This window comes from Crinia signifera, chromosome 5 (genome assembly GCF_055691185.1).
Source record: "Crinia signifera chromosome 5, ASM5569118v1, whole genome shotgun sequence".
Taxonomy (NCBI): domain Eukaryota; kingdom Metazoa; phylum Chordata; class Amphibia; order Anura; family Myobatrachidae; genus Crinia; species Crinia signifera.
In genome coordinates, this window is record NC_139221.1 from 38,014,325 (window position 1) to 38,031,308 (window position 16,984).

A 16,984-nucleotide genomic window follows, 5' to 3' on the forward strand; every position below is an offset into this window, starting at 1 on the left:
ACGGACATCATCTCCAAGCGCCGGGGTTTGGGGGGGGGGGTGGACAAGCCCAGAACCAAAGCAAGCTGCTGGGCTGCCCCAGCCTTCATTTCTCCCCCTAGCCCCCTTCTGTGAGGTGAATGGATGCCGCACACAGGCATCACCTCCTCCCTGCATCTCCTGCTGTCTGCACAGTACAGAAGGCAGCAGCGGAGGCTGTGTGCGACCCCTTCCCAACCTCCATACTGACCGCAGGACGCTGTGGTCCGGAGGTTGGGCTTCCCCATTGCTGTAAAAGAGAGCCGAGTCGGACGATCCGTCATACCCGTTTACACTGCCCCCTTTTACACCGTCGCTGACCTGGGTCCACCCCGGGTTTTTACCTCGGTGTAAAAGTATGTACATGCTGGAAGACCATCTATATCAATGATGGCCAGCAGGCGGCCCTAGGTCCGTATGAGGTCCTCCCAGCTGTCACTTGTAGCCTCCCTGTTTGTATAGTCAGAGCCTCGAGTCTGTAATACCTATAGACTAACATTGATGCGACTTATAAGCGAATCAGTAATGTGTGGCCTATTTAAAGGTTTGAAAGACAACCCAAGCAGCCCCCGCAGAACTCTGCGCAGCCTGTCGCTGGATCTGTGATGGCGGAAGGCTCCTGTGAGCGGACACAGTCGTTAGCTGCTGCCTGTCACTAACTTTCCATAAATTAATAAAATATCACTGTTACATTAAATGTATTCTGCTTTTACATCCGATTATGTTAATGGCGGACTATTATCCTATTTTCTCCTACTTTATTGCAGATTCTTTTACCTCCCTCATCAATTGCTACTTAAACTGTCACATTTGCTTCTTCCGGCTCTTTATAAGCTGCATTACCTGATCAGCTCTTATTTCTCCCTATTCCAGTTAGAGTTTCTAGTGGGCTTATTCTTCTTCCCTCTCCTTAGTACCACATATTAATAATGGTTATTTTTCTTCCCTTGTTATGGTTTGCATTGTTCTCATATTCCCCGTGTCTAGCTATCATTATAAGTGCATTATATAAGATGATAGATAGGATCGGACTGCAGCTACGGGTAAATCCTTTAGGTTTGATATTTCCCCCCAATACCTTTTTTGGACTCTACTTTGACAGAGACTCCTCTGATCATATTGATCCCCTTCTCAAGACTGCTGCATCCATCCCCTCCTTCAGACCTCTCTTGTTAAGCCGGGTGTACACTAGGGAATATTTCCAGCAATCCGACAGACAGAACAAGTACCTGAGCAATACAATGATTTTCAAGTGGACTCTACAGCGATTCTTTGTCTGAAGTGACAGATAATCTGTCTCCAGTGGATGTCAGGGTAAAAGTTCAAACATTCACAGGCTACCACGGATCTACTGAGTGATACAGTAACTCACTCCAATTTAAAAAAGGGTCTGAAAAGCACATGTACAAAGGAAGAAGAAATAAACATGCAACATGTCTGTGTAGACAAAAAGGCATGAACAGTCCCCAGCATAACCACCAGCACTAGTGCCGGATACACCACAGGCCCCACTTGTGCTGCTTACCACCGCAGGCCCCATCCGTGCTGCTTAGAAAACAGACAAATGGCTTGATTCAGACCGAATCGCTCATCTGCTAATTTGCAGATGACTGCTAGTAGTTAGTCGCAGTAGCGCACACAGGGGTCTAAGGGCCCTCAGCTGAAAGTCCCCTCTTTCCATGGGTACCAGAATTGTAAAAATCGGTCCTTGGGAACTGGAGATATCTGAATTCAAAGCAGCGGTCCCCATCCAAGCCTGTTAATTGTTATTCCCAGTCAGATATTTCAGGTTCTGTCTGACAGAGTTTTTCTGAGGGTATATTCCAAAAGCTGGGACTCTTCCCCTTTGAAGGACACTAGCAGCTTGTCTCTTTTGTTCCCAGAACCAGATATATCAGCCTTCCAGCAGCTGGTTACTGCTCCAGCTCCACACACCTGGTATGTAGTATTATATTTTAGTGGGCAGATTGCTCTGCCTCCTGAACTCTGATCCCCTAGTCCCCAATACCATTTGGTAGGTGGGATTCTCTAGTTTTTAATTCCATTAAAATCTAAGAAATCTATTTCCGGGAACTGGAGATATCTGCAGTCAAGCAAGCTGTCCTCCCACCAGAAAATTATGAATAATAAGCCCACTCCACTATACACCCCTCCTCTGCGTATTAAACATCCTCTACCACCCTGGAAGTTATGTATCAGGGCCCCTTCATTCAGCCCAATGCCCCCTTCTCCCACCCCATCTCCCACCATCTGTGCAGTAAAGGGGTAATTAGTGGAAATTACTGATCCAGGCCCTACATGCAGAGCGGTTGATATACCCCCTACCACTAGCAGGACATCAAAGCTTCCCCCACCCCTACCGCTGAAGGATCGGTAGGGGCCCCAATACATTGCTATGCCCAGGGGTCTACACTGCTGTTGACACCCCTGTATGTATGTATGTATGTATGTATATATATATATATATATATATATATATATATATATATATATATATATATTTTTTTTTATTATTATTATTATTATTTATATACATTTAGTCTATCTATAATACTTTAACTGACCCGGCATATACTGGGTCACCTAAGTGTCCATCTCCGTGCTTTGCTCCACCCCTCTGGAAACCCCCTTCTGAAAATCCTGCGTTTGCCACTGAGTCGCCGCCCAGAGTGAAAACCCACCCAGGGTGAGTGTGCGAGTGAATTGTGAAAACCTCGCTATTCTTTGGAAATCCATAAGCAATTCACTCGCCACCATGTGACAAATACAGACTGACTGGGGTCGGCACGTATGTCACAGACCCTTCCTTGAAACGCCTGCTTTTTTTCTGACACTCCCAGATTACGGCCATTACCACCCCCAAAGCAGACTTCTTGTCCGTCAAATCCCGAGGGCATATCGATGAGATATTTAAAAAATTTCTTATGCTACAGATGCAGCCGTTCTTATCTAGCCGGACCTCGGCGTGCCATTCGTCAAGGCCAGTCAGCGAATGTGGCACGTGTGCGTCTGAGACACTCGCACACCCCATTCTCGGCAATGGAAGTGGGAGCATGTGAAACGCACGTGCGTGCAGGTGCGCCAGTCCCCAGAAATGCATCGCTGGTGCAGCCAATGAGGACAGCTGCATCTGTATGGATACATTTTTTATATCACGCAGATTAAATCAATTTGTCTGAACGACCCTTGGCTGTTTTCCAATGTTTGGGAGCAAATGGTCATACGCTCTCATACATTACCAGAGTTTTGTTCCCACCAGACATATTGGACAGATAAAATCTTTCGGTGTGTACCGAGCATTTAACTAGATTTAGGCAAAGATGAGGTACTAGATTATTCTAAGCCCAATCCCTACCAAGAGTTTCCAGTGTGAGGTACAGCAATGAGCTCTGGGTGTTTTCCGCATACGTTTCCATCTCCTTTACGTTCCGATACGCTCGATCATCAAGATTCTTTTCCTAGCGGTAAAAGAAAAACAAAAAACGTTATATTTAGTGCGGCAGACGGAATGAGAATTCTAGAATAATGTTCTAGATCAGTGATGAAGGTCACAGGTCAACTTGGTTCATACTTTACTATCCAAGTGGATATAGGATCTTATTCAGGTCCGTTCGCACCAGCGCTCTGTTTGCACGGGGACCGATGTTTTAATAATGCGCATGTGCATACGCAGGGTACCTAGGACAGCGAGGGGAGGGGGGGTGGGGCAGGGTGTGGAGCGGCTCCATTAGCATATGGGAATGCCAAGCATTTCATGGGCGTTCTTCATGCTAATAAGACCGCAACGCAGGTGCGGGGGGGTGGGCGACTGACATCAGCTGCCCACCCATTTCCGTCGTGCCTCAGAGCAACCTTACATATGCGTGCACGTTCCACTTTATTCAAGGTTACCCTGCGAATGATGTGAGTGTTACCCTGCAAGTACGAAGGAACGCGTCGGAATACCACCATTCGAAAGGAGTGAATCAACCAGAATAACCCCCATAGAGTGAGATTACAATAGTGCCCAAAGCATGGTGAGCACAGGGGGCCATGCGAGGGGACACTGAACATATAGTGTCCACGGGGAACCCTGGGACCATTCGGCACCAAAAAATAAAACATAAAAAAACTCATGTCTACCATGTGAACGTCAATCACGCTCCTGTCGCTCTAACACTGGCATCTAACTTCCGTTACTGTTCATTTAGACGCGGCCAACTATCTTTAGGCATCTAAGTAGACGGCTTTGACTAAGGGTGGACGACCATAACATGGCTGATCTAGACAGCGTCGACCTGCTGTACCATAACCGCAAAGAAATGTACAGACTGTGCATGCGCTCAGCAATAGGAGAAGTGCCCCACATTTATGCTTTATATGCCTTGGTCCTCAGTGCTAACCCATGTATACTGCAGCGCCCATCTCACCACTAAAAATTCTCCAATTAAAAGGCAGATAATACAGCACCCATAGAGTACTAACACCCACAGAGAGATCACACGGCTTAGTGTACGCCCACAGAGAGATCACACGGCTTCGTATACACCCACAGAGAGATCACACGGCTTAGTTAACACCCACAGAGAGAACACACGGCTTAGTATACGCCCACAGAGAGATCACACGGCTTAGTATACGCCCACAGAGAGATCACATGGCTTATTATTCACCCACAGAGAGATCACACGGCTTAGTATTCACCCCCAGAGAGATCACACAGCTTAGTATACACCCACAGAGAGATCTCACGGCTTAGTATACGCCTACAGAGATCACACGGCTTAGTATTCGCCCCCAGAGAGATCACACGGCTTAGTATTCGCCCACAGAAAGATCACACGGCTTATTATACGCCCACAGAGAGATCACACGGCTTAGTATTCGCCCACAGAGAGATCACACGGCTTAGTATTCACCCACAGAGAGATCACACGGCTTAGTATACGCCCACAGAGAGATCTCACGGCTTAGTATACGCCCACAGAGAGATCACACGGCTTAGTATTCGCCCACAGAGAGATCACACGGCTTAGTATACGCCCACAGAGAGATCACACGGCTTAGTATTCACCCACAGAGAGATAACACGGCTTAGTATTCACCCACAGAGAGATCACACGGCTTAGTATTCACCCACAGAGAGATCACACGGCTTAGTATACACCCACAGAGAGATCACACGGCTTAGTATTCACCCACAGAGAGATCACACGGCTTAGTATACACCCACAGAGAGATCACACGGCTTAGTCTACACCCACAGAGAGATCACACAGCTTGCCTTAGTCTACACCCACAGAGAGATCACACAGCTTGCCTTAGTATACACCCACAGAGAGATCACACAGCTTAGTATACACCCACAGAGAGATCACACAGCTTAGTATACACCCACAGAGAGATCACACGGCTTAGTCTACACCCACAGAGAGATCACACGGCTTAGTATTCACCCACAGAGAGATCACACGGCTTAGTATACATCCACAGAGAGATCACAAGGCTTATTATACGCCCACAGAGAGATCACACGACTTAGTATACACCCACAGAGAGATCACACGACTTAGTATACACCCACAGAGAGATCACACGTCTTAGTATACGCCCACAGAGAGATCACACGGCTTAGTATTCGCCCACAGAGAGATCACACGGCTTAGTATTCGCCCACAGAGAGATCACACGGCTTAGTATTCGCCCACAGAGAGATCACACGGCTTATTATACACCCACGGAGAGATCACACGGCTTATTATACACCCACAGAGAGATCACACGGCTTCGTATACACCCACAGAGAGATCACACGGCTTAGTAAACACCCACAGAGAGATCACACGGCTTAGTATACATCCATCATGTCAAACAAATCTTATTGACTTTTTTGACTGGGTGACTAAAGTAATAGATCAAGGTGGGGCTGTAGATGTAGCTTATCTAGACTTTAGTAAAGCTTTTGACACTGTCCCACATCGCGACTGTTAAATAAACTTGAAAGCTTGGGATTGGATTCTAAGATAGTTGAATGGATAAGAGCGTGGTTGCAGGACAGAAAACAGAGAGTTGTAGTAAACGGAGTACAGTCAAAGGAGGGAAAGGTTACAAGTGGAGTACCCCAGGGATCTGTACTTGGACCGGTGCATTTTAATATCTTTATTGGTGATATTGCAAATGGAATTAAGGGTAAAATGTGCCTTTTTGCAGATGACACAAAGGTATGCAACAGGGTAGACACACCAGGAGGGGTAAAACAAATGATTGAGGATCTAGGTAGATTAGAGAAATGGTCAAGAGAATGGCAACTACAGTAATGCCAAAAAATGCAAAATCATGCACTTGGGTCTCAGAAATCCAAAGACTCAATATAGTATAAATGGCACTATAATGGAAACTACTGAGGAAGAGAGGGATCTAGGTGTCACTATTTCAGGGGACTTAAAGGCAGGTAGGCAATGTAACAAAGCAATGAAGAAGGCAAGTCAGATGCTTGGTTGCATAGGGAGAGGTATCAGCAGTAGAAAGAAAGAAGTAATAATGTCACTGTATAGGTCATTGGTACGACCTCATCTAGAGTATTGTGTTCAGTTCTGGAGGCCATATCTCCAGAAGGATATAAATACATTAGAGACTGTACAAAGAAGGGCAACTAAAATGGTGCATGGCCTACATCACAAAACGTACCAGGAAAGACTAAAAGATCTTAATATGTATAGTTTAGAGCAGAGAAGGGAAAGGGGGGACATGATAGAAACTTTCTAATATATCAAGGGCTTTAACAAGGTACAGGTGGGAGACATTCTTCACAGGAAGAGGAGCAACAGAACACGAGGACATGCACTGAAACTAGAGGGAGGAAGATTCAGGGGAAATGTGAGGAAGAATTTTTTCACAAAAAGAGTAGTAGATAAGTGGAATAGCCTACCATCAGAGGTGGTAGACGCAAATACAGTAGTACAATTTAAACATGCTTGGGATAAGCACATTGATATCCTTACAAAAAAAATAAGGATCAAATATGGTTTGAGGTAACATGTTTAAAAAAAGGGGCAGACTAGATGGGACAAGTGGTTCTTATCTGCCGTCAAATTCTATGTTTCTATGTTTCTATCCACAGAGAGATCACACGGCTTAGTATACACCCACAGAGAGATCACACGGCTTAGTATACATCCACAGAGAGATCACACGGCTTAGTATTCGCCCACAGAGAGATCACACGGCTTAGTATACGCCCACAGAGAGATCACACGGCTTATTATACGCCCACAGAGAGATCACACGGCTTAGTATTCGCCCACAGAGAGATCACACGGCTTAGTATACGCCCACAGAGAGATCACACGGCTTAGTATACGCCCACAGAGAGATCACACGGCTTATTATACGCCCACAGAGAGATCACACGGCTTATTATACGCCCACAGAGAGATCACACGGCTTAGTATACGCCCACAGAGATATCACACGGCTTAGTATACGCCCACAGAGAGATGACACGGCTTATTATACGCCCACAGAGAGATCACACGGCTTAGTATACGCCCACAGAGAGATCACACGGCTTAGTATACGCCCACAGAGAGATCACACGGCTTAGTACACGCCCACAGAGAGATCACACGGCTTAGTGTACACCCACAGAGAGATCACACGGCTTAGTGTACACCCACAGAGAGATCACACGGCTTAGTTAACACCCACAGAGAGATCACACGGCTTATTATACACCCACAGAGAGATCACACGGCTTATTATATGCCCACAGAGAGATCACACGGCTTAGTATTCACCCACAGAGAGATCACACGGCTTATTATACACCCACAGAGAGATCACACATCTTAGTATACACCCACAGAGAGATCACACGGCTTCGTATACACCCACAGAGAGATCACACAGCTTAGTATACACCCACAGAGAGATCACACAGCTTAGTATACACCCACAGAGAGATCATACGGCTTAGTATACACCCACAGCCTGACCTAGGACACATAGCTGTGTCCTAGGTCAGGCTATGGCTTAAGGTATTGTATTGGCCCTCCAATTATTGCATTAGTATATCCAATTGTAAAATGTCATTTTTTTTTTATTCTCTTAGGATCATAGGTGGGGAGGAGCAGACTTATATACTAGAGGTGGGCGGATTCTAAGAGAAAATGACCTGTCTATTTAAGAGGTGAATGGGCTAAACCCATTGTAAAGGGCTAGAATGAATTAGGAAGAAGAAACAAAATAATTATATTTTCACCGACCAACAGTAGTTACCAAATTGATATCTCTATCACTGATAAGAACACAACAATCGATCCTACCCCACAAGCTCACTGCCTAGGGTTCATCCTGGCTCTGAACTGTCCTTTGCTCCTTTTGTCTCAAAATCATGCATCTAAAAAACATATCCAAAATATACCCATATCTTACACAAGACACTGCTAAAACTCTAGTCCATGCACTCATTATATCACACATTGCAATAGTCTCCTTACTGGCCTTCCCCAATACAGACTCTCACCACTACAGTCCATCAAGAATGCAGCTGAGAGGCTAATCTCCCGCACTAGACCTTCATTGTCTAACTTTGTCGGTCTCAACCTTTGAGCTCCTCACAAGATCTGCGTCTCTCATCCACACTCATTACTCACTCCCATTCCCGACTGCAGGACTTTCTTTAGGCTGCACCCACTCTGTGGAATGCTCTCCAACGCACAATACGACTCTCCTCCAGTCTCCAATCCTTCAAGCGTTCCTTGAAATTCCAGAACTAGCCACATAACCTTCATAAGCCTATCCTATCCAATCACATTCATCTATATCCTCTCCCACTTTCCTTTTCATCCTACTGACTCCTGGCCAAGATTGCTGGGTCACCGTATCATACAGCACCAAGAGCCTTTGCATTCTGGTGGACTTTATGCAATAGAGAACATGTATCATTGTGTATCAATGCCTACTTCTCTATAGATTGTAAGCTTGCGAGCAGGGCCCTCCTACCTTCAACTCTCCTTAAATACCCAGTTTGTCATACCAGTGTTGTTCCACTGATAAAGTGCAATGGAATTTGAGGCACTATATAAAAAACTTAATAAAATAAATTTGTAAAAAAAATATATATATATTAAGTCAAAAGAAATTACAGTGTGTATGTTGCTAAAACCACCACCAGGTGGCAGTGTTGACCACTGCAAAGTTAACTACTTTTTTTTTGAACCGATCAAAACCGAAAAACACTAAAGGTGCCCATACACTAGTAAGATTTATCTTCAGATCTGGCTGGTTGGAACAAAAACATGGTTACGGATGATTGACAGTTTGTCAGTTTTCCAGGATTTCCAAGCAAATGGTCAACTGTCATTTGCTCTCATCCATAACCATGTTTTTGTTCCAACCAGACAGATCTGAAGATAAATCTGCGTGTGTATGGCCACCTTAAAAGTGATCATCAATTAAAGCTGGCCATACACGGCTGTTTGGGCTCTTTTCATGCGATTGCAGCGATCAATCGCATTAAAAGCATCCAGCAGGTCTGATGCGATGCGTGGTCCGGCAGGCATCGCAACGGCAGCAGAATCGATCTTTTGGAGCACATCCGAGCCGGGCAGGCTTGGCTGGAATCACATGCGATATATCGGCCCAATGGGGGATTGTGCGCGACTTCTCTGAGGAAAGAAGTCACACAAGCGTATGGGGGCCTTAAGTCCATTTCCATAAGTCAGGAATTCAATCCTGTTTAAAGTATTGCTATGCCCAACAGTCAGTTATGGTCAGCATCTGTGTAAAGCTACTTTACCCCCAAAGAAAATACAATCCAAACATTTCTCCACTAAGTTTGCTTGATTTCTCGCTTTTGGCACAGAGGGCCTAATTCAGGTTAGATCTGTAAGCAGCATAAATACGCTGCTTACCAAGCAGTTAGATGCCGCCCACCGGTCGAGCGAACGGCCACCCCGCTTCACCGAGCGAATGGGCGCATTTGCATGCGAATGGCTGTGGTTCGCTGATACGTCCATTCTGATGCGGCCGTACAGGCGGAAAAAAAACATTCAATGGTCTCAGACCATCCATATTTTTCCTGCTTGCAGATAAAAGTTAGTCTGACCTGACTTATCTGGGCCAGAGATGGCCGATAGAGACGCCGAGTGTTTTTTCCTTTGCAGAGTGGCCCTGTACATGCAGGTTGAATCACCCCCAGATTGTCATTTGTTCTTGTTCTATAAAAGACATAAGTGAAATAAGCAAAAATCAGAAAACTCACTCGCTCATCGATGATCCTTGTAAGCCATCTTTTCGTCAGGTTGTGCTTCTGGATAGCCTGTACAAAAAAGCACAGTATAAAGGAAGCTGAGTTTTGTGGAGAGATTAGCAGTTTCTAAGGGGTCTATGTACTAAGGGCCTAATTCAGAACTGCTCACAGAACAACTTTGTTCTCAAAATGGACAAAAACATGCTGCACTGCAGGTGGGGAAGATGTAACATGTGCAGAGAGAATTAGATTTGGGTGGGGTGTGTTTAAACTGAAATCTAAATTGCAGTGGAAGAATAAAGGAGCCGATATTTACCCTGCACAGAAACAAAACAACTCACCCAAATGTAACTCTCTGCCCCACCTGCAGTGCAGCAATGGTTTTGAAAACAAATATGTCTTGCGATTGGGGCTGAATTAGGCCCTGAGAGAGAGAGAGAGAGAGAGAGAGAGAGAGAGAGAGAGAGAGAGAGAGAGAGAGAGAGAGAGAGAGAGAGAGAGAGAGAGAGAGAGAGAGAGAGAGAGAGAGAGAGAGAGAGAAGCACCAGCCAATCAGCTTCTAACTGCCATGTTACAGAGGGTGTTTGAAAAATGACAGCAAGGAGCTGGTTGGCTGATATTTTGGGCCTAATTCAGACCTAATGGCAAAGCTGTTTTTTTTTAGCAAACGGAAAAAAAATCATGTGCACTGCAGGTGGGGCAGATGTAATATGTGCAGAGAGAGAGATTTGGGCGAGTTATTTTGTTTCTGTGCAAGGTAGAAACTGGCTGCTTTATGCTTACACTGCAATTTAGATTTAAACACGCCCCACCCAAATCTAACTCTCTGCACATGTTACAATTGGGCCCTACCTGCAGTGCAGCATGGTTTTGTCCATTTGCTTAAAAAAATAACAGCTTTGCGATCAGGTCTGAATTAGGCCCTTTATCTTCATCCACTTTATCTTTCCAAGGCAAAGTACATAGGGGGTTATTTTGGTTCACTCTTTCTGACAAATTTCTTCTTAGATGGACAAAACCATGTGCACTGCAGGTGGGGCAGATGTTACTTGTGCAGAGAGAATTCGATTTGGGTGAGGTTTTACTTCAAAGTGAGATTTATATTGCAGTGTAAAAATAAAGCAGCCAGTATTTACTCTGCGAAGAAACAAAATAACTCACCCAAATCTAATTCTCTCTGCACATTTTACATCTGCCCCCCTGCAGTGCACTTGGTTTGGTCCATCTAAGAAGGAATTTGTCAGAAAGAGTGAACCAAAATAACCCCCATAGTTTCAGACTGTCAAATCCAAACACTCTAAAAATTGATAGAAAGGACAAAAATCTTTCAATTGTCTAAATTAACTTATAAGTATACCAGACTTAAAAACATTTAAAAAAAAACCATGAGCCTTTCATTTGAGATTTGACTTTTAGATGCTTTAAGAGAACAAAAAATCCATATGCAGTAAAGGCCTAGTTGTTTTAAACCCTATATTTAAATCTATTAAAATTAACAGAAGCTGACTGGCTTGAAATATATGTCTCTCCATGGTTTAGTACATCTGCCCCTGTGTCTCTATGTATAACATGCTCTTCCTCATTGTCCTGTGTAGAAGCGTTCTTCACAGTGACAGTAGGGGGAGGGGTCTTGTACCTGTGTCTGTATGTATGACAGCTTCCTCCTTCCTGTGTAGCAGTGTTCCTCACAGTGACAGTAGGAGGAGGGGTCTAGTACCTGTATCTATGTGTATGACAGATTTCTCTGTCCTGTGTAGCAGTGTTCCTCACAGTGACAGTAGGAGGAGGGGTAAAGTACCTGTGTCTGTATGTATGACAGCTTCCTCCTTCCTGTGTAGCAGTGTTCCTCACAGTGACAGTAGGAGCTGGTGGAGGAGGGGTCCAGTACCTGTATCTGTATGTATGGCAGCTACCTCCTTCCTGTGTAGCAGTGTTCCTCACAGTGACAGTAGGAGGAGGGGTCCAGTACCTGTATCTGTGTGTAAGACAGAATCCTCCGTCCTGTGTAGCAGTGTTCCTCACAGTGACAGTAGGAGGAGGGGTCTAGTACCTGTATCTATGTGTATGACAGATTTCTCTGTCCTGTGTAGCAGTGTTCCTCACAGTGACAGTAGGAGGAGGGGTAAAGTACCTGTGTCTGTATGTATGACAGCTTCCTCCTTCCTGTGTAGCAGTGTTCCTCACAGTGACAGTAGGAGCTGGTGGAGGAGGGGTCCAGTACCTGTATCTGTATGTATGGCAGCTACCTCCTTCCTGTGTAGCAGTGTTCCTCACAGTGACAGTAGGAGGAGGGGTCCAGTACCTGTATCTGTGTGTAAGACAGAATCCTCCTTCCTGTGTAGCGGTGTTCCTCACAGTGACAGTAGGAGGAGGGGTCTAGTACCTGTATCTATGTGTATGACAGATTTCTCTGTCCTGTGTAGCAGTGTTCCTCACAGTGACAGTAGGAGGAGGGGTAAAGTACCTGTGTCTGTATGTATGACAGCTTCCTCCTTCCTGTGTAGCAGTGTTCCTCACAGTGACAGTAGGAGCTGGTGGAGGAGGGGTCCAGTACCTGTATCTGTATGTATGGCAGCTACCTCCTTCCTGTGTAGCAGTGTTCCTCACAGTGACAGTAGGAGGAGGGGTCCAGTACCTGTATCTGTGTGTAAGACAGAATCCTCCGTCCTGTGTAGCAGTGTTCCTCACAGTGACAGTAGGAGCTGGTGGAGGAGGGGTCCAGTACCTGTGTCTGTGTGTATAACAACCTCCTCCTCTCTGTGTAGCAGTATTCCTCACAGTGTCAGTAGGAGCTGGTGCTATGTAACTGTGTGTTACCTCCTCATTACCCATACTTGCCTACCCTCCCGGAATGGCCAGGAGGCTCCCGAAAACAGGGTCCCCCTCCCGGCCCCATAGAAGGTGGGCAAGTCAACTACATCGCCCCTGCACCCCCCTCCCCGCTACAACAAATACCAGATTTTGCAGGTCCGCGACCAGGGGGCGGGGCTAATATGACGTGAATATCATTTTTTCCCATCATTTTAGCCGCTCTCCCAATCAGCGGACCTGAGAATTGCAGCGTTTGACTGCCATGGGGGCAGGGCCCGAGAGGAGAAAACAAAAGTAGGCAAGTATGTCATTACCCTGTATGGCAGTGTTCCTCACATGGAGTAGTAGAGCTGTGTTTAAAAACAGATTTCTATGTTCATTTAAAATAGTTGTGCATCATAGTGCTCCAGTCACTGCAATACACACCACACATTTTATAACTTTATTAATTACCATACCTTGGACAGTTCAAGTGCAATAGGGTGATGTGGAGGGTTCCCGCTGTAAATCTCCTGTATAGTGTCTCTCCAGAACTGCATCCTCATCAGGCCAAGATGCTTCTGAGACACAGAGTCTTTTACCTTCCAGGTAAAAAATGAATTGTAAATGAGATTTAAACACAGCGGAGGTTTACCGTAATTTTCTACAGTGCAAAACCCACGCCTGCAATATCACATAAAATACCGTCTCCTGCAATATCGCATATAATACCGTCTCCTGCAATATCGCATACAATACCGTCTGCTGCAATATCACATATAATACCGCCTCCTGCAATATCGCATATAATACCGTCTGCTGCAATATCGCATACAATACCGTCTGCTGCAATATCGCATACAATACCGTCTGCTGCAATATCGCATACAATACCGTCTGCTGCAATATCGCATACAATACCGTCTGCTGCAATATCACATACAATACCGTCTCCTGCAATATCACCTACAATACCGTCTCCTGCAATATCACCTATAATACCGTCTCCTGCAATATCACCTATAATACCGTCTCCTGCAATATCACCTATAATACCGTCTCCTGCAATATCACATACAATACCGTCTCCTGCAATATCGCATATAATACCGTCTCCTGCAATATCGCATACAATACCGTCTGCTGCAATATCACATATAATACCGCCTCCTGCAATATCGCATATAATACCGTCTCCTGCAATATCGCATACAATACCGTCTCCTGCAATATCGCATACAATACCGTCTGCTGCAATATCGCATACAATACCGTCTGCTGCAATATCGCATACAATACCGTCTGCTGCAATATCACATACAATACCGTCTCCTGCAATATCACATACAATACCGTCTCCTGCAATATCACCTATAATACCGTCTCCTGCAATATCACCTATAATACCGTCTCCTGCAATATCACCTATAATACCGTCTCCTGCAATATCACCTATAATACCGTCTCCTGCAATATCACCTATAATACCGTCTCCTGCAAAATCACATACAATACCGTCTCCTGCAATATCACATACAATACCGTCTCCTGCAATATCACCTATAATACTGTCTCCTGCAATATTGCATACAATACCGTCTCCTGCAATATCACATATAATACCGCCTCCTGCAATATCGCATATAATACCGTCTCCTGCAATATTGCATACAATACCGTCTGCTGCAATATCGCATACAATACCGTCTGCTGCAATATCGCATACAATACCGTCTGCTGCAATATCGCATACAATACCGTCTGCTGCAATATCGCATACAATACCGTCTGCTGCAATATCGCATATAATACCGTCGCCTGCAATATCACCTATAATACCGTCTCCTGCAATATCACCTATAATACCGTCTCCTGCAATATCACCTATAATACCGTCTCCTGCAATATCACCTATAATACCGTCTCCTGCAATATCACATACAATACCGTCTCCTGCAATATCACATACAATACCGTCTCCTGCAATATCACATATAATACCGTCTCCTGCAATATCACATACAATACCGTCTCCTGCAATATCACATACAATACCGTCTCCTGCAATATCACATACAATATTGTCTCCTGCAATATCACATATAATACTGTCTCCTGCAATATCACATATAATACTTTCTCCTGCAATATCATATATAATATTGTCTCCTTAGGAACCTACATTGCTCATGAAAAGCGCCGGGATAGCACAGCTATGTAGAACAGGAGTAGGTAAATCAGATTCATTCAAGAATGCCCTGAGTTTTTGGGAACACTGGCCACCCACACCCCCAAATACAAGCAGCCTGTCTATCAGGCTGTGACTCAGGGACCACCGCGTGTTATCATGCAGGACTCATTCTGCGCATGCACAGAATGAGTCCTGTGCCCAGAATCAAGTCAGCATACATCTCTGATAACCCTTTTAGACCACAAACCCCACCGCACCCATTTGATCCCAAATGCTGGAAAATGTACAAAAACAATTTGGACAAATTTGTTAATTAGCTCACATTGATTTAACCAATTTACCTGAACTACCATTGCCTGTTTGGAAGCGAATAGTCCATTCTCATTTGCTCCAATACATTACCAGATTTCTGTTTGCACCGAACAGATTGGATAAATAAATCTTTAGGTGTGTACACAGCCTTAAAGTCAGAGAAATCCCTATTTTAAGTTGAAAATGGCAGGACTTGTTTAAGCTAATTGGATATGTGGCATACTGTTGTAAAGAAGCTGTTTGCTATGACAGGAAGAAACAGGGGTATCAACAGCAAGGCCGGGTCCAGATAAATTGAGGAGAGGACGTGGCCACATCCCCGTGAGAAAACAAATAAACAATAGGGAGGGAGAGAGATGGCAGACTGCTGCTGCTTCTGCGTGCGCTGAGCTGGGGAGAGAGGCTGTGCTGCGGCTGCATCCTGTCTGTTCTCTCCCTACTGCCCGGCACACTGCAAAGGGGGAGTGGGCCCTGGGCCCCTCCAGCAGACCAGGGCCCAGGTAAAATGTAACCCCTCCCCCTCTTGATGGCCCTGGGCACAAATACTAGTAAAATGTAAATCTTGAGTGGAGACACAATTTAACGCTATATATAAGATGTGAATGAACCAAGACATAGGTGATACTTAATATTAAGGACAATGGAATACCTGCCTGCGAGAGTTCTACATTAAATGCCCGTAGTGCTAAGACAGAACCCCGACATTCTGGTGGAAGCAGCAACGTGCACAGAAATCCCTCATAATCACGTTTCCTGCATCAAGATAATCAAAATAGGTGCATATCAGTATCATATAGACAAAATCAATCCATTTATAACAATATGACGTCTTGAAAATGAAGAATCTGTTCAAAAAAAGACTTGGGGTTTTAACAGGGCTCTTAAGTAAAATTCTATAAGAAAAATCGGGAAAAATCGATGCATTTGTACAGGGCTTTATGTACAATAGGGAGAGCTATTGATGTCAGCATGCTCCGACTGGTAAGCCCCCTGACAGAGGAGGGCCCATGTACAGTATATTCTAACCAGGGGTGGGAAATAAGCGGCCCTCCAGCTGTTGATGAACTACACTTCCCAGCATGCTTTGCACCAGTTTCAGCATGGCCAAATAGCAAAACTAAGGCAATGCATGCTGGGATGTGTAGTTTATCAACAGCTGGAGGGCCGCTTATTGCCCACCCCTGTTCTAAACGATCCAAAAGGGGGCCCCATATACCCCATGTAATGTGTACACTGTCCACAGGGAGCAATGGACTCTACAATGTCAACAAAAGAGCCCAATATACATCCCTTGTATTCTATACTGTCCACATGAAGACTCTATACACCTTCCCTGAATTCTACACTGTCCACCAGAGGACTGTACCCCTTGTATTTTACAGTGTCCACAAGAGGGCCCCATACACCTTCTGTATTCTACACTGTCGACAAGAGGACCCCGG

At 45.0% G+C, this 16,984-nt stretch overlaps 1 protein-coding gene across 2 annotated transcripts in view; it reads right to left on the reverse strand.

The window, feature by feature from the left end:
- NDUFAF6 (NADH:ubiquinone oxidoreductase complex assembly factor 6) overlaps nt 1–16,984 on the reverse strand; it is a 30,290-nt gene that overhangs the window by 12,398 nt on the left and 908 nt on the right. Inside the window, exons 2-5 of one of the 2 annotated variants that reach the window (XM_083187030.1) lie at nt 16,203–16,295; nt 13,519–13,648; nt 10,262–10,318; nt 3,374–3,476 (exon numbers count right to left, since the gene is read on the reverse strand). In XM_083187030.1, coding sequence (XP_083043156.1) covers nt 3,374–3,476; nt 10,262–10,318; nt 13,519–13,648; nt 16,203–16,295 — 383 coding nt within the window. Of the gene's footprint in view, nt 1–3,373; nt 3,477–10,261; nt 10,319–13,518; nt 13,649–16,191; nt 16,296–16,984 lie in introns of those variants that run through there. The other variant, XM_083187031.1, reaches the window with a different exon arrangement.